We start from the raw sequence: 18,836 nt of genomic DNA, 5'->3' as shown, positions 1-18,836 counted from the left end.
ACGCAGGAGGGCGGTGGCGGAGGAGGAGCGGGAGGGAGAGCTGGCGGAGGAGGGGCTGGAGCAGGAGGAGGAGCAGGAGCGGGAGGAGCAGGAGGGCGCGGAAGCCACACCCATCGGCGAGCCGCTCCGGGCGCGAGTCGTCGGCGCCGCGCTGAGCTCCGCCCGCACCGAGCAGCGGGACCCGGGCCGCACCGGGAGGGGCGCCGCGACCATGATCGCTTTGTTCAACAAGCTGCTGGACTGGTTCAAGGCCCTGTTCTGGAAGGAGGAGATGGAGCTCACGCTGGTCGGGCTGCAGTACTCGGGCAAGACCACCTTCGTGAACGTGATCGCGGTACGCGGGCCGGGGCGCGGGGCCGTCGCCGCCCTGCCGACCGGGTCTCCGCCCTGCTGACCGGGTCTCCGCCCGGCACGGCCGGGGCGCCGTCTGCATGGCCGGCTCGGCCGCGCGCGGGCGGGGAGGAGCGGGCCGGGCGCGCGGGGCCTAGCACGGCCGTGGGGACGTGGGGCGCGACCCGCCTCCTGCTCGGCCGGGATGGCGCGACGCGGGGCGGGGAGGGGACGAGGGGACCGGCGGCCCCGGAGGGGGTCACGAGACGGGAGGGACCCTCTGGCGGCCGAGACAGGCCCCCCGGCCCCGCGCACGGGCCATGACAGGGCGAAAGCGCCCGGGCCTTTCCGCGTGCGGGGGGTCGCGGGACCGGGCGGCCTGGGGAGGGGGTCCGGGCGGCCAGCCCCACCCCAAGGGCTTAACCCCTGCCTGCCGGAAGAGGAAGCCGGCGCCCTGGAGGGGGAGGGGAGGGGAGGGGAGGGATCCCCGCGGTGGGGGATCAGCTGAGAGGCCTTTGGCCCAAGCCCAGCCTCCTCCCCTCCAGGAACCTCCAGGCCGGCGGCTCTGGCCGGGGGTCCAGGGAGGGTGGCATCGCTGGCGGAGTTTGGAGTCTGCACCTGCTCAGAAGTTGCAGGGGGAGGTGCCCCCGCCCGGAGGATGAGCTGATGGGGCACTGCCCACTCTGGGGACCTGGGAGAGACCGGCTTGGGGCTCTGGGTACTAGGACCGAGGAGGGCGATTGTAAGTCTTTCAGGGCCGGGGGAGTGGTGGGGAAGGAGTTAAAATCTCGTCTCAAAAAAAAAAAGAGGAAGATGAGCTTTCTGGGTGTGAGCTGGGGCTGCAGTCATGGCTGCGGCCTGCATTTCAGATCCCGCCCAATGGGGCTCCGGGAGCAGAGGAAGGCTGGGGACAGAGGCCTGGGTGGTCCAGGGACCCGGCGCCAGTCCCCAGACGGGGGTTTCTGAGAATTGTAGGTTGGCCAGTTGCCGGCTCAGAATGCCGACGAGACAGGGCAGCAAAGAAGTGTGGCCGGCTGGCCCAGGTGCCTCCTCCTGCCCGAGGTCACCCATCCTGCAGAAGAGGCCTCCCAGCAGGGCCCAGCACCCAGAAGGAGCACTGCCCGAGGCAGGAGGGCGCGGGGCAGGCTGGAGGGGCGTGCACCCCACCATCACATGTTGGGCACTGGCTTCCTTTCCCAAACATGTGTCGCAAGTGACCTCTGCCCCTGCGTCCACCGGTGGCTCCTGACTCCTCACCTGACAGAGCGGGATCTTCAGGCCCGTGCTGGGCTCTGGGCACGGTGGTGTCAGGGACCCTCTGCTTAGACTGGGCGTTGACTTGGGCTCTTGGCTCCCTGAGCAGGAGCACAGCGCCTGGACACTGGGCCTGCGGGCCTGGGCGGCTCGGCTTCTAGGCATTTAGATCTGGGAGCTGTCTCTGGGTGAGGCTGGGCTGATGGCTCTGCTGAGATGTCACCTCCAGTCCCGGGGGAAGCTCTCCTCATGGAGTATTTGTTGGAGCCATGTCCTGGACAGGGATCCAGGGACCCCGGTGGGTTCTGCTTCCTGGACAGGAGGGTCTCCTCTAGGCCGGCATTATATTGGAGAGTGGGATGCTCCGGCAGGTCAGGAACAGAACCCGAGAATGGCAAATTCCACTGCCGGGGTCAAGAATTTCCGTGATGTGCAGGGAAGTCCTCCTCCCCAGCCATGTGTTCCCCTTTTCGATGTTAAATTTGTTGCTTCAACTTGCACATCCTTAAAGAGCAAGCTGAATTTCCCTCTAACGAGTCCTCCCAAGAAACACCCCCCCCCGGGGGGGGCTGTAGTGGGCATCCCAGCGACAGGGTAACCCTGTGTTCCCAGGTCCTCCGGGGCTGCCACGCTGGAGTTTCTGCCCACCCTGCGTGTGGTCACCGTCGAATGTCTTTCAGAAAGAAACCAAGAGTCGGAACCCCTGGGCTTGGTCCTCGTGCCCACCACTGACTCCGAATCACCTTTGTCTGTCCCTTTGGCTCCTGTTTGTCTCAGCCGCTCCCCCAGTCGGTGTTTGCTCCTCGCTGTCTGAGGCCAGGGTGTAAATAGAAGTTGACTTGATGTGTCCAGCTACTCCGCAGGCTAAGAAAGCTGGAAGGAAATTATATAGAGACTTTACGGTGCTTCCAAGAACCTGAAACTGATCTTTTGAGTTCTGAAAAGTCATGATGCTAGAAAGTAGGAGATGTTTTGCCTGAGGGAAACAAGAGGACCATTTTCAAAAATTTAAAAGTGGAAAAGACTGTCCCGTGAAGGAACCAGTCTTGGGGTCCCCCGGGGGGGGGGGGGAGTTATAGGAGGATGGACTTGTGACTCATTATAAAGGACTTTTGGAGAGTTGGAGCTGACCAAGAAGGAGTGAGCGGGGGGATTCGAGGCTGAAACGAGAGGCTGGACCGGATGCTGTTAGGGTTACTCGTGACCTTAAATGAGGAGCTTGTGCGATGGGGGCGTCAGCAGAGAGATGAAGTCCTAAGCTGGTTCCAGCTTAGCTCTGAGTCGCAGCTGCACTGGAGCCCGTGGTGCTGGGAGCCTGGCTCCCTCAGGGTCCTCCAGCCTCCTCCTTTGCCCGGGATCACCCCTGCCAGGCCGGGCTTTTCATGTATGTGGGAGCCAAGAGCGATGAAGGGTTCTCACGCTGCATTGAAATCATTTCCAAGCACCTTGTGAGCCTAATTGGCCAATCTCTAGACAACCTGAGCACTTCTCCCCCATGTCATGGAAGGCGGCCTTGAGGCCCTGAGGTGGCAGTGTCTTGTCCCAGCTCCTCTACAATGAGGGATGACAAGAGATGGGCTTCCATCCTCAGACTCTGAGCTCCTAATCAGCCAATGGGGTGGGGTGGACTATATCCAGCAGGTGCCCCACCCCCGCCTGGCCCCCTCGGGTCTGGGTGATGAGACCAAGACCATCCACGGTCCTCCCTGCTCAGCCAGGAGAGAAGCTGTTGTCCTCGGGGACACTCCCTTTGCTCAGGGATTCCTAACTTCCAGGGGCTCTTGGACCCTTTGAGATCTGATAAGATTGGAGACCCTTTCCCCAGAGAAGTGTACATACAAACAAAACCCTGCACATGCGCATCCTGTGCAGTTTCAAGGGGTCCCACGGCTCTCTGACGCCCGTCTGGCCTCCAGGTTAGGAACGTGGGCTCCACCGTGTCGTGAGCATCCGTTGGGGGTCCTCCGGTCTCACATCCAGGGGTCTTGGTGAATGAGTTTGGGGCTTTCCTGCAGATCAAAGGGAATGAATCTCTCCTTCAGGTGGGACCTCCAGACTGAGGGCTCTGCGTGGGAAGCCCTCAGCCCCCACACCTTGGCTAGTGGTCAGAGTCCCTGACCTCTTTACGTGACCCGAGGCCTTCTTCCTCCCAGCTGGAAGAAGCAAATGGCACGGGGCAGGAACAGTGCTGTCCCCTCAGGGGCCAGGTGCCAGAAGCCCCGTCTCCTCCAGCCTGGCCTGGGGGTGAGCAGAAGTGTCCTTCATGTCAACATGCGATGATCTTGGGGGGATATTGGTCTGGCCTTGTTGAGGCCTGTGGCTAGTTCAGAACAGTCTAGAGATCTCGGAGACAATTTGGAGGGGGAAAATAAACATTCTTAGGATCTGAGGATGGGTGGCGGGAAGTGGAGTTGCCGTCAATTCTAGTTATGCGGCAAACGTCTACAAACGTTAACATAAACACGTTCCTCTCCACAAGGAGCTCTCCGTCTGGTGGGAGACACAGAAGTCAGCAGATCATGTAGAGTGTGGATTATCCATCCTAACAGATGGAGTGTGGACAAATGAGCCAGAACTGTGGATAATCCTGAAATTGCTTGCGTGCACTGCATTTTGGGGGTGGCCGATTTACCTTCCCCAGATTTTGACTGGAATATTTACTGCGGCTTTGAAAGTCCGTCCGCTCCCCTCGAGATCTCCGTGCTGTTTCCGGGGCCTGCACAGGGTTCCTGCGCCGGAGGTGGTGGCGCCTCTGCTCGGCTGCAGACCAAACTCGGTAGCGGCTTCTGTTCAGCAGAGACGCGGGTGAGACCTCTGGTCTCCGGGAGAGGCCCTGCCATTGCCTCCTCCCTCCCAGGAGCGCTCCAGGATGGGGTGCACACCTCGGTCGGTTACGCCCGCCCTGCTGGAAGGCAAGGGACGCTCAGGAGCGCCCCCTGGCCCCGGGGACGCCCAAGAAGCCCTGGCCTGGCCTCCACTTGACTCTCACAGCCTCTTGTCCCCCGCCATCAGGGACGGTGCATCGGGGTCCTGTTGATTTTTGCCCCTTTTCCAATTCTGGCTCTTCCTTCCAGTCAGGACAGTTCAACGAGGACATGATCCCCACCGTGGGTTTCAACATGCGCAAGATCACCAAAGGGAACGTGACCATCAAGGTGAGGGGGAGGAAGCCGAAACTCCGGGTGCAAGTGAGGGGGCCGCAGAAGACCATGCAGGCGCTCGCGTGTATATGCACGTGCCTGTGTGCACACATGCGTGTGCACGCGTGTGTGTTGTGGCAGGGGGTCCCGAAGGAGTTGGGGGAGGGCCCTGAGCTCCTGGGAGGAGAAGCTAAAGGAAAGCAGAAGTGGGTCATCCGGGCAGAGGGCAGTCGCAGGGGTGGAGCGAGGAGAGCTGGGGGGCAGGGGCGGGGGCGGGGGCGGGGAGGAGGGGTCCTTGGAGCCCAGAGCGTTTGGTTGCCTGCCTGTCGCTGAGACCGTGTCGCCCTCTTCTCGCCCAGCTCTGGGACATCGGGGGCCAGCCCCGATTCCGCAGCATGTGGGAGCGCTACTGCCGGGGAGTGAGCGCCATCGTGTAAGTGCCCGCGGGTGGCCGCGGGGCCCCCCAGCCTCACCCGGGCCCCAGCCTGAGGACCTGCAGGGACCGAACCCGATTAGTCGTAATCCTAGTTCGTGAGCACCGTGCGTGCACAGCTGCCTTCGCTGGCCCGCCTCCTATCCAATACACGCTCTGGGCAGCGCACCTGTCTGTGACCCAGGGCTCAGGTGGCATCTGTGCATCCTTGTTGTCCCCCTGCCTCCCCCACCCAGGGTCACCACCTTCCTGAATTTTGTGCAGTTTAAATGGTTCATTCCCTTGCTCTTTAAAAATAATTTCATCCTACATATATATACCCAAACAAAAAATTATTTGGTTTTTCTTGTTTTTAACCTGATTTTGTGTGTGTGTATATGTGAGGAAGATCGGCCCTGAGCTAACATCTGTTGCCAAGCTTCCTCTTTTTGCGTGACGAAGATTGTCGCTGAGCTAACACCTGTGCCAGTCTTCCTCTATTTTGTATGCGGGATGCTGCCACAGCATGGCTTGACAAGTGGTGCATAGGTCCGCTCCTGGGATCCGAACCTGCGACCCCTGGGCCACCAAAGCAGAACACATGAACTTAACTGCTACAGCACCAGGCTGGCCCCTAACCTGATTTTTTAAAGTATCTTTCTCCAAGGAAATCTGGGGCTTCCTCTGCCTTTCTCACACAACCATATCTGGTCTTCCCGTGAAAACATAGAGGGTCCTTTGGGAGGGACTTGCGTCTGATCCTCAAGGGCCCGAGCTTTGCATGGGAGTAGCAGCTTCTCCAGGGGGACCTCAGGGAACAGGATAACTGCAGGGTCCCTGTGGCTTTTCACTCCCATCCGTTCAGAAAACACGCCCTGGGCAGGCCCGGGAGCCCAGAGGGGCAGAGGTGACCCAGCCGGAGCGTGGCAGTGTCTCCTCCTCCCTGTCTGCCCGTGGTGTCAACACGCTTGTTCCCACCCTGCCATCCCCAGGTACATGGTGGACGCCGCTGACCAGGAGAAGATCGAGGCCTCCAAGAACGAGCTGCACAACCTGCTGGACAAACCCCAGCTGCAGGGCATCCCGGTCAGCACTCCCGAGGGACTGGGAGGGGTGGCAGGGGGCGCAAGGGGGAGAGGAGGCGGGGGCGGCAGCCAGTCCCCCACCCGGACACCCGACCTTGTGCCTCCCTCTCTGTAGGTCTTAGTCCTGGGTAACAAGCGAGACCTTCCGGGAGCCTTGGACGAGAAGGAGCTGATCGAGAAGATGTGAGTTTGGCGACTTCTCTGTCCTTGCTCCCTGCTCCCCGCGTTCCCCGGGCACCCACCGAGCGCCAGCGGCTTGGTGCTGCCCTGAGTGTCCGCCACACGATGGCAGCAGAGCCCACCTTTCCGGGAGCCGTGCCCTCCCTATGTGGCCTGGCCTCTGGGTTGTCCTGGCCTCAGTGACTCTGCTCTGGTTCCCCCAGGAATCTGTCGGCCATCCAGGACCGGGAGATCTGCTGTTACTCCATCTCCTGCAAAGAGAAGGACAACATTGGTGCGTGGGTTCGGGGCGTAGCCACGGGCCGGGGAGGAGAGCAGAGGCCCCCTGGGTGTCTCCGTGGTGGCTCTCGATTCGGACTCCTCCACTTTCCTGGGAGCCCCACACTCTGGTTCTCCAGGGAGGACAGGCAGCCAGAGGCCCGATGCTGAGCATCTTCCCCGCTCTGCCATCAGTTGGTCCCATGATTTCGGGCAAACCACTCCCATCCTTGTAGCATCACAGGGTTGGTGGGCGTCCGACTCTGACACCCAGGGCTCATCTCTTTCCCAGCACCCGGACGCCCCGCCACCCACTGGGGGCTTCCTGGAGCTTGACAGCTCTGGGTTCCTGGTGCCCATAGAGCTGACCCGGCTGCAGTTTTGGGGGGCCCCGGGCTCCCTGTGTCCACCTCCCCTGCAGGTCCAGCGCTGGAAGCCCTATAACCTTCTCTCTCGTCCCCACCAGACATCACCCTACAGTGGCTTATTCAACACTCGAAGTCACGGAGAAGCTGAGGCTGCGGCCCTGCCCCCTGGGACCAGGACCGTGTCCTCCAGACCTGAAGCCGAGCCCCCCGCCCGCCCCGCCGTCCCCCCTGAGCCCTCCCCTCCTCTCTGGGTGTGAGGAGGGGCCTCTGGGGATCCCAGAGTCCTGTTCTGCTGAGGTTGGAACTCCTGATTTTACTGTAAAATAAACCGCTCCCATCTGGTCCTAACCTCACCCCCCACTCCCGGCCTCTCCTCCCCCACCACCCTGCTTCCCTCCCTCAGCGGCCCTGGCCCCACAGCCCCTGCCCCCTCCGTCCTGCTCCTCGACGCCCCTCCCAGCACTCTTCTGTTACTGTCTGTGTGTACAGTATATATATGTATATATATTTTAACTTTTAATTTAAGCAAAGACTAAAATCAACCATTTGATGCTGCGGGGGCCAGTCAGGATCTGGGTGGGCGGTCTGGAGAGAAGGAAAGAGACATGGGTTGCTTGGGGTAGGCTCAGACCAGGAAGGGTGAAGGCTGGCACCTGGGCAGGAACCAGCCTGGGCACTGGTGGCCGTCCCCAGGTCCTCCCGTTGCCACTCCCAGTCTGGCTTGTCCCTGCGGCGCTTGAATGTTACAGGCTGACGGGAACCTCCAGAGGCGCCCCTCTCGGCCCCCAGCCTCCGCAGGGCCACCAGGCACAACCAGGAGCCGGAGACCACCGGCCGAAGGGGCAGGAGGCCAGCGTCCCCCCGACCCCGGCTCCCGGCTCCCGCCCCTCCCGGGCCCCCTCCACGGGCCGTGTCATTTTCTGTTCTCATTTTGCAGAGTTGCACAAGGAGAGAACTCAGCAGGGGTGGGGGGGTTGGTCCTTTGAGTTTTGTTTTCTGTTTGTTTGTTTATTTAATGATTTGTAAAGTGATGTTCCTCTTCCTTTTTTTACACTTTTCAGCTCATATTTAACCTCTGTTTGGAAGACGATTCTTGTAACTGTACATTTTTTTGCCTCCTAATAACGACAACAAGAATAAAATTACCGATTTTGTGTTGGGGGGGTGTGTGCTGCCGATTATTTTTCCTGAGATGGCGTGCCCTGACTGGCAGGTGGGGGACACTGGCGCCCATCACCGGGCACGCACCCACGTTCGCACACAGTGGACCTCGCCGAGTGGCCTCCCCCGGGCGTGTGTGCTCCCGCCTCACCCTTTCTAGTCACTTCCGTGAGGCCCTAGCCTGGAGTCTGCAGCCGCCCAGTGGAGCCCAGGAGAGGCGCTTAAGGAACTGCCCGGGGCCTGGGTCGTCGAGGCAGGACCCTGGCTCTGCACCCCAGTGTGTGCAGACTGAGCCTGTTTCCTCAAGTCCGTTCGGAGCCCCCCTTGCAGGCAAAGCTCTGTCCCCACCGTCCCTGGAGCCAGCTAATTGTCCTCCAGGCAGGCACTCTGGGCCCGCAGAGACTGAGGGCTTCCCCTCTGCACTTCTCTGGGAGTCGATGTCGCTGGTGTCCGGGAGCGGGCTGTCCCCTCTTCTGCCCAGTTCCAGCCCTCGCCCCACCCAACTTGGTCGCCTGCAGCTGCTGCCTCGGAGCCCGGGAGCTCTGCTTACCCCAATCCGAGGCCATCTTGACCCAGTTTCTTGGAAGCCCCACCTCCCCCTGCTCCGCCTCCCGCAGCCTCTCTTCACCCTGGAAACGAGCAGACCCCTGCAGACTCGCATCCCTTCTCGCCCTGCCTCCTGGGAGGAAGGAGCCGTGTTTCCCTGGGTGCTGGGAGCGGGGACCCCAGGGCTCTGGGTCCTGGCCCTGCCTGTTGGCTCTGAACTTCTCTCGCCCGTCTTTGGTGCCCAGGGCTTCCTCCTGGAGGCTCCCTCTGATCATCAGAGTTGTCACAGTGCAATGACCTGCCCGGAGACAGAGTTTGCTGTGGGCAGAGGAATTTGAGGAAAGAATGTGGATGGAGTTTGGCGAGTGGAGCTGAACGATCTTAGGAAAAGGAGACGTGGCCCCCTGGTTAAGGAGGTTGAAGCTGGGCCCAGGCTGTCCCCTGTGCCCTCCTGGCAACAGAGGTGGCAGGGCTTGCTCCTGGCCTGAGAGGCTGGGAGGGGACCAACTGTCATTTATCTGGGGAGCAGGTCAAGCATGTTTCAGGGTCCATCTGCCTTTCTTGGGTCCTGTGTCCTCTGATGGGGGGCAAGGTCCAGGGAAGGCCAGATGGGCTGGTTACCAGCCAGCACCGTCCTCCCCTGCCTGCACACAGCAGGTGCCTGATGTGACCGAAAGAAATCGTTGAACAGGGAACAGGCCATGCGTCTACGTGAATCGTGGTGTTTGGGGCCCTTTGAACTGCCCAAGCCTGGATGAGTTTAAGGATGCCTGGCCAAGCCTGCTCTGTGGTGTTGTCAGAACTGAGTGCCCAAAGGGAAGGAGGGAGGAGGAAAGGGCGCCCAGCGTTGTGCTGGATGTGTGATATTCTTCTCATCTGGTGATTGTGGTCCTCCAGGAGCCAGGGATTGTTCCCATTTTACGGACGAGGAAGCCAAGACCAGAGGTCAGTCACTGCATCCAGCCCGACTGTCAGGCTCAGTGTGTGCTCTGTCCCCACTGCCCCAGCTGAAGGGGGCTCAGTGCATCATCCCTCCCGCCTGCATAAGGGTCTGAGGGCTGTGCCCTGCGGGGAGTAAGAATGTCCACTGACTCTGAGCATCCCAGCTCGAGTGCACCACCCAGCCCTGTGCCAATCCACCCTCCACCCCAAGCCTGGGACCCCTAAGCAACAAATGCCACATTGTTCCCCCAGCTGGCCCAGGCTGCAGGGACAGTGGCTCTTTCCCAAGGCCAGGCTGGCCTGCTGACTAATCCTGCAGGCCATTCACGTCGGCAGGCCTGGGAGGCAGCAGTGGTGGCAGGGCCTCGCAGCCACCATCTCCCCCTTCTGCTCTGAGCTGGCCAACCAGCAGCAGGGAGAGGCAAAGGGCGCCCTTTGTGGAAGAGGCGCCCAAACAGGATGCCGCAGTGACCCCCTCTCTGCCCTCAGCCTTCCATCCTCAGCCCCCTCCCGGCCCCAGACTTTGCCTCGGCTCACCCTGGCCCCGTCCTTGCATCCTCTAGGAAGCTGCTGGTGCATCAAAGGCTGGGGGTGGGGGTGGGGTAGAGAAGGAGTTGGGGGGTGTCGAGGAAACGGCCTTGGGAACTTCAGGGAGGCAAGCCCGCCTTTGGGGCCCCCTCCCACGTGGTCCCTGCATCTTAAGTTTCTACAGACAAAGCTGGGGGCTTCAGTCACTGTGGCAACAGGTCTGCAGAGAAATGGGTGGGTGTCGTCCCCCAGCACAAAGAGTGCGCGTGGCAGCGCCATCACTTAGCAACGGCCTCCCTCTCTCTTGGCGTCACCGTCCTGGGGGTGTGTGCCAGGGAGAGAACAAGGCTGTTAAGATCCCGGGAGAGGGGGAAGGAGGCCTGAGTACCAGGGGGCTGAGGCCAAGGGGTGTGGGTGGAGTGGACAGAGGAGAATGGAGCCCCGGGCACCCGGCAGGCCTAGCCCCTCACCATCCCGGGCCCCTGGGGACCCTTCTGAGGCCCCATGCAGATGTCCAGGTAGGCCTGGCCAGCGAAAATTGCCGGTGGGACCCGGAGCTTGCTCTCAGATGGGGAAGGGTGGCTCGTCCCCAAAGCTGGTGATGGGGGCAGGCAGTGATTTGTGGCCTAAGCTGTGGCATGCCTTCTGGTTGATCTTGTGCCAGCTTCTCTGGGCCCAAACAGGGGAAGTGGGACACCTGGGTGGGACCAGGGGAGGAGCTGAAGGGTCTGCGGGCCCAGGATGGAGCTGGAGCCGCGCTGCCAGGAAGGGGTGTGGCGGGGCGGGGCAGGGGCAGGCAGCGGGCAGCCAGCTGGGCCGTCTTTCGGCAAAACAGTCCATCCTAAGAAACCGAACAAGAGCGGCTCTCAGAGTGAGGGGGGGCTCACGGAGGGAGGGCCACTGCTTTCCCTCGAATGGGGCTTTGTCGGGAGGGAGGAGCTGAGGTGGGGGCTCCAGAGGAGATGGGTTTCCCCTCTTGACTTCCCAGGGCTGGAGGGGCTGAGGCCGGGAAGAGGACTCAGCACCCCAGCTCCCAAGCTCTCCGTCCCCTCCGCCGCTCAAGAGCCACAGGGCCAGGTGGGACATCAGCCACAGGCCGGGAAGGGCCAAAGGTGGCCAGAGGAGCCCCCTGGAACAGCACCCACCCAGGGAAGGTGCATCTGGGCGCTGCCAGGATGTGGCACAAGAAAGTCCAGTGGGACCCGGGTGGCTGTACCTAGTTTATTGTTTTTCAGCTGGGCTTTCTACAGGGGAACATCTAAGAAGGGAGTGGGGACACGGCAACCCAGGGGAGTCAAAGAGGGAGGAAGGGGGAGAGAGAAATCCTCCAGAAGAAGAGAAGGTGCCAGAGGAGGAGGCTTCCAAGACTGGGGGAGATCCCATCCAGAGAAGAGCCAAGTCGGGCTGACCCCCACAGGGCCCCCGTTCCAGGATGGGGGTGGGGTGGGGCAGGAAGACGATGCTTAGAGAGGGCACAACTGTATGGTTGGGTTCCAAGACAGAGAGGGAAACAGAGTGGACCCGGGTGAAGTTCTGGCTCCTGGCTCGGGGCCCTGGCACTTCTAGGCAATTCGGAGGACCTGGAAGCATCCGCATCGGCCGGTTGAGAGGACAGAGCTGGGAGGCCCCACTGAGTGGCAAGGAAGGCCCTCCTTGGGGAAGGGGCTTTCCTAGGCCCGAACCTCAACAAGAGGGGCCAAGTCCACATCTAGACAGCAAGACCACGAGGACAGAAACGCCAGACACAGGCTGGGGTGCCCCTCTCTGCCCCCCTCGCCCCACTCCTGGGCCTCCCCACTGGGGCCTGGCCTCAGCAAGGCGTGCCCAGGGGCAGGAGCGGGGGCGACTCCCTAGGCTTGTGGAAATAGATGGAGGACGACATCTCGGTCTTGAGCTTGTTGTCCGAGCCGTCGGCAGCCGAGGCCTCGGAGGCCCCGCCGCCACACTCCTCGCAGCAGCAGCAGCAACAGCAGTCCAGGAAGGCCCGGCCCAGTGGCCGGCAGATGCACAGGAGGAGCACGGGGGTGATGGCCCCCTTCAAGAAGATGGAGAACTGGTTGATGAGGCCCAGGAGGTCCAGGGTCTGGCGGGTGAGCTCTGTGGAGAGGTAGGCCACCACGATGTTGCAGACGTTCTCAGGGAGGGCGCACAGGGCGTAGACCACCGTCAGGCCCACCACGGTGCTGTTGAGCTGGCTCTCGCACTGCTCGTGCTTGCCTGCCCGGCACTCCGGCTTCCTCCCCGGGGGGCCCCGCACCCGCCACGTCACCAGCTGGCAGGTGACCGTGAAGAGGATGGGCAGGCAGAAATAGCAGCCGAAGTACCACCACATGCGGGCATTCTGGTAGGTCATCACCAGCGAGTAGAGAGACTCAGGCAGGCTGGCCGAGGGCTTCATGACGCAGGAGTCCACAGTGCCCGCCGTCGGGGCAGGCTCCTGCGCCAGCTGCCACAGCAGGAGCTCGGGCATGGCCAGCGTCATGGAACCCACCCAGATGACAGCCAGCTTGGCCAGGATGGACTGGCACCGCTCGATGGGCCGAACCTTGGGCAGGGTGCTGGTGGCCACGTGGAAGCGGTCGATGCCTAGGGCACAGAGGCTGAAGGTCATGACTCCCAGAGAGGACACCTGCGGGCAAAGATGTGGAGGAAGAGAGAAGCCTGCGGTCAAACCTGGGGGCGAGGGGAGGGTGCTGGTTTCTGGCTTAGACGGGGAATCGAGCGTAAGTGTGGAAGTGAGAGTCGTAACAACCACCCTTGAGCAAGCCCTTGTCACACGTCGGGGCTTTCACACACGTCATCAAGTCCTCACAGCCAACCACCTTTTGCAAGAAGACGCCGTGGTCCAGGCAGGGTGAGAGACCTGGTGGACGGCTGAGGTGAGGTCCCCACACAGACCCCCTGGCTCTTCCCACCTCGCTTCTCTGCCTCTGGGGCAGGGGGTGAGTGGCTGGGGTCCCACAGACCCTCACGCTCTCTGAGAGGCTTTGAAAATCATCTCTAAGGAGGAACCGAGACAGAGACAGAGACAGCCTGGGTCTGGGCAGGTCCTTCCACGCCCGCACCCATCGTGTGCATGGAGCGAACGGTCTTGGGGCACATGGTGCGCAGGCTCAGTCACACTCACACACACTCAGTCACACACTTGTCCCGCTGGCCCCCGTCCGGCTGTGCGGGGAAGCAGCCCCCTGCTAGCCGGTCTGCGCCCCCGCCCCCTGCCACCCCGCTTTTCATGGAGGCACAGGAAAATCACTCGGAGCCAAGAGGAAGAAGACAGAGCCGCGGGGAAGAACGTGCCAGCGAGAATAAAGGACGAGGAGAGCCGGCCTGGCTCTGGGACGACGCTCCTCCACACTCGGAGATTGTGCTCAGACCCCCTTCCGTCCAAACGCTCCCTCTTCTCGCTGGGGGAACACAATCCCTGGCTTATTAGCGCGGCCACCACCGAGTGTCCCTGTGGAGATCCCCCGCCCCTCTCTTGGCAGGGGAACCCCGGCCTGTGGAGGAGGCGACTTCGGGTTGGGCAAAAACACCACCGCGCTCCTTCTTCCCTAGTCTCAAAAAATGCCTCGAGCTTTATTCCAAGCTGGGTCCCTCCTGAGACACCCCCCCAAGGGCTTCTGGGGCAGCGTATTTGTCCCTCAGCTCCCTCCCCATGACCCAGCCTGGAGGGGGCCTGTCGGCTCAGGGACCATCTCCGCCCTTCAGGAGTGCAGAGGGGGCACCCAGGGGAATTCAGGCCAGAGTCTCCCCATGAGGTGTGTGGAGACCCACAGGCGGGCACGGCCGGGCCTCCCCTGACTTCCCAGCCTCGTGCAAACAGGAGCTCGTGCCTGTCTGCTCCCATCCCCTCCTCCTCTCACACCATCCCCAGTTAAAAGCCACCACTTATCGCACTATTTTAACTCTAAGCGTTTATAGACGTTACCCATTGGATCCTTCAAGAATTCATTTAGATCGTGATGATTCTCCTAACTTAATTCCCCAATTTACAGATGAGGAAACTGAGGTCGAGGAGGTTAAGTCACTGATCAGGCCACTCAGCCAGTGAGGGCAAAGCCGGGGGTCTGGTCTGCCCTGTCCCCAAGCCCTGCGTCCAGCCTCTCACGGCGCATCCGGGCGTGGAGCGCCAGGTGACCACTAAGACGCGAAGGCCACCCCCCAGTGGGAGGGTCTTCTCTGGGGTTTGGGTACCTTTGGGCCACCATTACGGGGTCTCCCTGGGTCGGGAAGGACAAGAAAAGGCTGTACCAACTGCCGGGCCTCGGAAAGTCAGTCCAGATATGAAATCGTCGCTCATACACAGGGAACTGGGGACAGAGCTGGGAATAGGACCTGTGTCTGGATGCCTGATTCTGACCCCGTCTCCACCCAGGCAGGTCACCCATGTCACACAGCATCGTCCACTCCCAGGAGGACTAGCAGCCTTCACGATGGGGGGGCTGGGGCAGAGTCACTCCAGTCCTCATTATTACCACCCACACAGCCAAAATGTTAAGGCCACTTGTTTATTTTGTGTCCCCTTCGGGATACAGTGGCGTTGCTGTGTCCCACATAAGCGCACATATATTGGTGTATTTTTGCGATGTTTTAAGCTGCCTCCATGAGATCCACGCCTCCATCAACACCGCGGACTTGTCTTGAGGAAGCCCCCGGAGGCAAGGATAGCAAAACCCTTTAGAACTGTAGATTGGCCCACCTGGAAGGGCCGTCTGGTCTACCCCCTGGCTGGGAGCTAAGGAAACTGGAGAGGAGCTATGACCGGCCCAGTGACACCCATATGCCAGTGACGGGTGGACACTGGAGCCCCCCTTGCCCCCAGCCGCAGCACCCAGAATCAGGTCTTCCCTTTCAGAGGATTTGGGAGGTTGCTGATGGTGATGGCAGTGATGACGACAGTCACAGTAAAAAGGGTCTGTCCTCCCAGCGTTTGCATTCACGGGGTGGGTATTGACTTGATCTGGGGGGTCTGTAGGGAACAGATCTCCCTTTAGATGCTACTTAGGGAAGCAGGATATTGAGGGGTAAAGAAGGGGAGCCGTGGGTGCAGGGCAGCGGCCATGGGCACGAAGGGAGGAAGAGGAGACACACAAAGGACAGAGAGATTCTTGGATGGGGAGAGGGGAGAGGATTAAGGCAGGGGAGGGGCAGCTCAGAGTGCAGAGAAACGGGGAGAGGTCCACCTCCCACCTAGAGCAGGAGGCCAGGCTGGGGCTGGAACCGGGGGCCCCGCACACCTGCCTCCCCGACCCTTCCCCTGAGCCTGCTTAGTTCACCCGAGAGCTGCCAGGAGCCAATGCTGCATTTGTCTCCTCGCCTGGTTTGGAGGAGAAGAAGGAAGGCAGAGCTCGGGGCCTCTGGGGTACTGCATCCCACATACCCCACTCCTGACTGCCCGGTGGATGGCAGCCCTCAGCTGAGCTCTAGCAGGACGCACGCTCACCTCCATGAAGGGCACGGCCCGGCAGGAAACCTCGCCCAGCAGCCTCTGCTTGGTGATCTCGTTGAAGATGACGATGGGGAGGCAGAAGAAGAGGACCAGGAAGTCCCAGAGGGCCAGGCTCGCGAGGATGGAGTTCCAGGCGCTCTTCAGGTAGTAGCTGTGCCACACGATGCACATGACCGACAGGTTGCCCACGATGCCCACGGCAAACACCACCAGGGCCAGGAGCATGATGGAGTAGGCACTATAGGAGGCCTCGGTCACCGGGTACAAGGGGTTCTGAATCTGCAGCCTCCGGCCCGGCGGCCCCGTCAGATTGCCCCGCGGCTCCTGCCCGCTGCCCGGGGGCCGCCCGTCCTTGTCTGGGCTGGGGCTGGTGGCCACCCAGGGCTCGGTGGGCTGCAGGCCGGCGGGGTGGATGGGCCGCGGGTACTCAGCCCACTCCTGGGGCACGTACTGCTGCACCCCTTTGGCCGCCTCATCCTCGCTGCCCCTCTTGGACCGGCTCTGCTGCTCCTGGGCCCCGGCTCCATGGTTGCCCAAGGGCAGGGGTGGACCCCCGGAGACTCTGCTCAGCCCCACAGCCGACCCCAGAGCAAGGGAGACAGCCAGCGGCCACAGCCACCGCATGGCAGGACACGCAGGAGGCAGCCGCCCCTCGGAGAGCAGGTGAGGGCAGGGGACCGAGGCACTGGGCTGACTCGGGAGAGGCAGCTGGCCGGTTGGTCCCCCTCCAGTCAGGCGTCTGGCGTCGCCAGCCTGCTCCAGTGGCCCTGGGCTGTTCCCTCCCACCCTGCAGGCCCGGGCTGGGCAGGGCCCTCTGCTGGACACAGCGCACTCTTTGCTGCCCACACATCTCACCCGCCAGGGCGCTCCTTCTCCACCCCAGAGGGCAACAGCATCTCAGGCCTGCGGGGCCCTCGGAGGTCACCTGCTGCAAGCCCCCGAAGCAAGAGAGGCCACAGGGGGTGCTGGGGGTCCCACGGTGAGGAGGACAGGACCGGACTGAGGCGCAGGCCTCCCGACTCCCCCTCCGGAGATGGTTCCAAGGCAGCTCCCACACTCGACACTGGACAATACCAGCCGCTGTGGTTTGCTGAACCCTGACCAGGCCCCAGGGCTCGGCGCTTTCTCCATTAACCCTCCTGACAGCTCTCGGGGGAGGTGCTGTGGGTACCATATTTCAGATCAGAAATCTGAGGCTTGCAGAGTCCATCACTGAGCACAAAGCTGATGCACGGCAGAGCCAGCCTGAGCCCCGAATCCGACTCCAGAGCCTTCTGGCTCAACACTGTTCTCAGTAGGTATGAGTTCCTCTGCTCGCCTCCAACCACACACACAAGACATCACAAAAGGCCATGTCATGCCAGGCACACGGTGGACGGACATGTGCAATAATTAATATTCCCCCAGCCCCTGCTGGGCTCTTGACACTCAACACACAAAAATGCAGGAGATGGGGCCGGCCCTGTGCCATAGTGGTTAAGTTCACGCACTCCGATTTGGCAGCCCGGGGTTCGCCAGTTCGGATCCCGGGTGGGGACATGGCACCACGTGTCAAGCCATGCTGTGGTAGGCGTCCCACATATAAAGTAGAGGAAGATGGGCAGAGATGTTAGCTCAGGGCCAGTCTTCTTCAGCAAAAACAGGAGGATTGGGGGCTGGCCCCGTGGCCGAGTGGTTAAGTTCGCCCGCTCTGCTGCAGGCGGCCCAGTGTTTCGTTGGTTCGAATCCTGGGCGCGGACATGGCACTGCTCATTGAGCCACGCTGAGGCAGCGTCCCACATGCCACAACTAGAAGGATCCACAACTAAGAATATACAACTATGTACCGGGGGGCTTTGGGGAGAAAAAGGAAAAAAAATAAAATTTTTTTAAAAAAAGGGGGAATGAAGATGGATGAACCTTGAAAAAAAAAATGCAGATCTCTGCCACCAAGGGGCTGTCCGTACACAGGGGGAAATGAGCACGCAAGTCAAGTTACAATTCATTGTGATGAAAGGCAGGGATGCCAGGGAGCCTAAAGGAGCCTGGAGGGATCACAAAGACCCCACCAGACGAGGTGACTTTTGAATGGATCCTGAAAGCTGACTGTGAGCCTGTAGGATGGACAACAGGAGGAAGGGTACTCCGGGCGGACTGCACAGCTCACGCAAAGGCACAGAGGTGGGACGGCGGGTGACGGATGAAAGACAGCCAGCGCATCAAAGGCCGAAGCAGGGGTGCGCAGGGAGAGTGTGGGAGTCTGGGGCAAGGAGCCTGGACAGGTCAGCAGAGGAGGGCCCCGGAGGACTCTGCATGCAGGCCAAGGAGGTGACATGTATCCTGAAGGCAGGGGAGAGTGCTGTGGGTGAAGGAAGGACGGATCCCTGACGGGCCGCCTGGAGCGGGAGCATGCAGGAGCCGGGTGCCTGTGGGGAGGCAGCCGTCCGGAGGCCGGCCAGGAGCACGGAGTCCAGGAAAACTGAGAGCATTGCGGGGCCTCGCGCTTGCGTGGGAGGGAAGGTCAAGGCTGACCCCCAGGTGTGGGACGGACAGCGAGCCCCTCACCTGCGCAGGAGACAGGACGAGAGCTTGGTGCGAGGGTGGAAGAAAAACTCCGCTCTGCACACCAGGGACTCCACGCACCATGGTCATTTGGGTAGAAATGCAGGGAAGGGCTGTCTGCGGCCCCTGGGAAAGGCTGCAGCTGGACACGGAGCTATGGGGGCAGAGGGGGGACGCAGGTGAGGCCCAGGAGCCCCCACACTCTCGACAGCCCGAGGGAGGGGCACTTAGGAAGACAGTGGAATGAACACAAGGAGAGGGCAGGTGGCTGTGCTGCGGGTCATCAGAGCCCACAAAGGAAAAGAGGAACTGGACCTGCGTGGCCGGAGTTAAATGTCACTCAGACAGTCAGTCAGCAAACATTAACCAGGGCCTCACGGGAGCGAGATCAACTCAGAAGTGACTTATCTAGAAGACTTCCTGACCAGGAAGCCTCCGTCTTACCCAGAGGGGCCCCAACACACTGCGTAAAGAAAGGAATCCAGAGGGGCCGCCCCGTGGCCGAGTGGTTAAGTTCACGCGCTCCACTTCAGCGGCCCAGGGTTTCACCAGTTCGGATCCTGGGCACGGACATGGCACCGCTTGTCAGGCCACACTGAGGCGGCGTCCCACATGCCACAGCCAGAGGCACCCACAGCTAGA

At 61.4% G+C, this 18,836-nt stretch overlaps 2 protein-coding genes across 2 annotated transcripts; one reads left to right on the top strand and one right to left on the bottom strand.

Moving 5' to 3' along the window:
* The first annotated feature begins 23 nt into the window (after window positions 1-23).
* On the top strand, window positions 24-8,188 carry ARL8A (ARF like GTPase 8A). Its single transcript, XM_070602567.1, has 7 exons — window positions 24-334; window positions 4,659-4,739; window positions 5,084-5,157; window positions 6,129-6,222; window positions 6,337-6,404; window positions 6,605-6,675; window positions 7,126-8,188. The coding sequence occupies exons 1-7, from the start codon at window positions 212-214 to the stop codon at window positions 7,173-7,175; spliced, it is 561 nt and encodes a 186-aa protein (XP_070458668.1). The 5' UTR covers window positions 24-211; the 3' UTR covers window positions 7,176-8,188.
* Window positions 8,189-11,411: 3,223 nt separating this feature from the next.
* GPR37L1 (G protein-coupled receptor 37 like 1) lies at window positions 11,412-16,718 on the bottom strand. The gene is made up of 2 exons (XM_008544138.2): window positions 15,648-16,718; window positions 11,412-12,833 (listed from the first exon to the last, which is right to left on the bottom strand). The coding sequence occupies exons 1-2, from the start codon at window positions 16,275-16,277 to the stop codon at window positions 12,015-12,017; spliced, it is 1,449 nt and encodes a 482-aa protein (XP_008542360.2). The 5' UTR covers window positions 16,278-16,718; the 3' UTR covers window positions 11,412-12,014.
* Window positions 16,719-18,836: the final 2,118 nt, after the last annotated feature.

The sequence above is a fragment of the Equus przewalskii genome, chromosome 31 (genome assembly GCF_037783145.1).
Source record: "Equus przewalskii isolate Varuska chromosome 31, EquPr2, whole genome shotgun sequence".
NCBI classification, from domain to species: Eukaryota; Metazoa; Chordata; class Mammalia; order Perissodactyla; family Equidae; genus Equus; species Equus przewalskii.
This window is presented reverse-complemented; position numbering and strand designations above follow the sequence as displayed.

What these genes read in the sequence shown, in the direction of transcription:
- ARL8A (XM_070602567.1), top strand. Translation starts at nt 212, where the DNA reads ATGATCGCTTTGTTCAACAAGCTGCTGGACTGGTTCAAGGCCCTGTTC. An exon ending in AAGGGAACGTGACCATCAAG is followed by an intron (nt 4,740 to 5,083) that starts GTGAGGGGGAGG and finishes CTTCTCGCCCAG; the next exon opens with CTCTGGGACATCGGGGGCCA. An exon ending in CGGGGAGTGAGCGCCATCGT is followed by an intron (nt 5,158 to 6,128) that starts GTAAGTGCCCGC and finishes TGCCATCCCCAG; the next exon opens with GTACATGGTGGACGCCGCTG.
- GPR37L1 (XM_008544138.2), bottom strand. Translation starts at nt 16,277, where the DNA reads ATGCGGTGGCTGTGGCCGCTGGCTGTCTCCCTTGCTCTGGGGTCGGCT. An exon ending in GGGCCGTGCCCTTCATGGAG is followed by an intron (nt 12,834 to 15,647) that starts GTGAGCGTGCGT and finishes CTTTGCCCGCAG; the next exon opens with GTGTCCTCTCTGGGAGTCAT.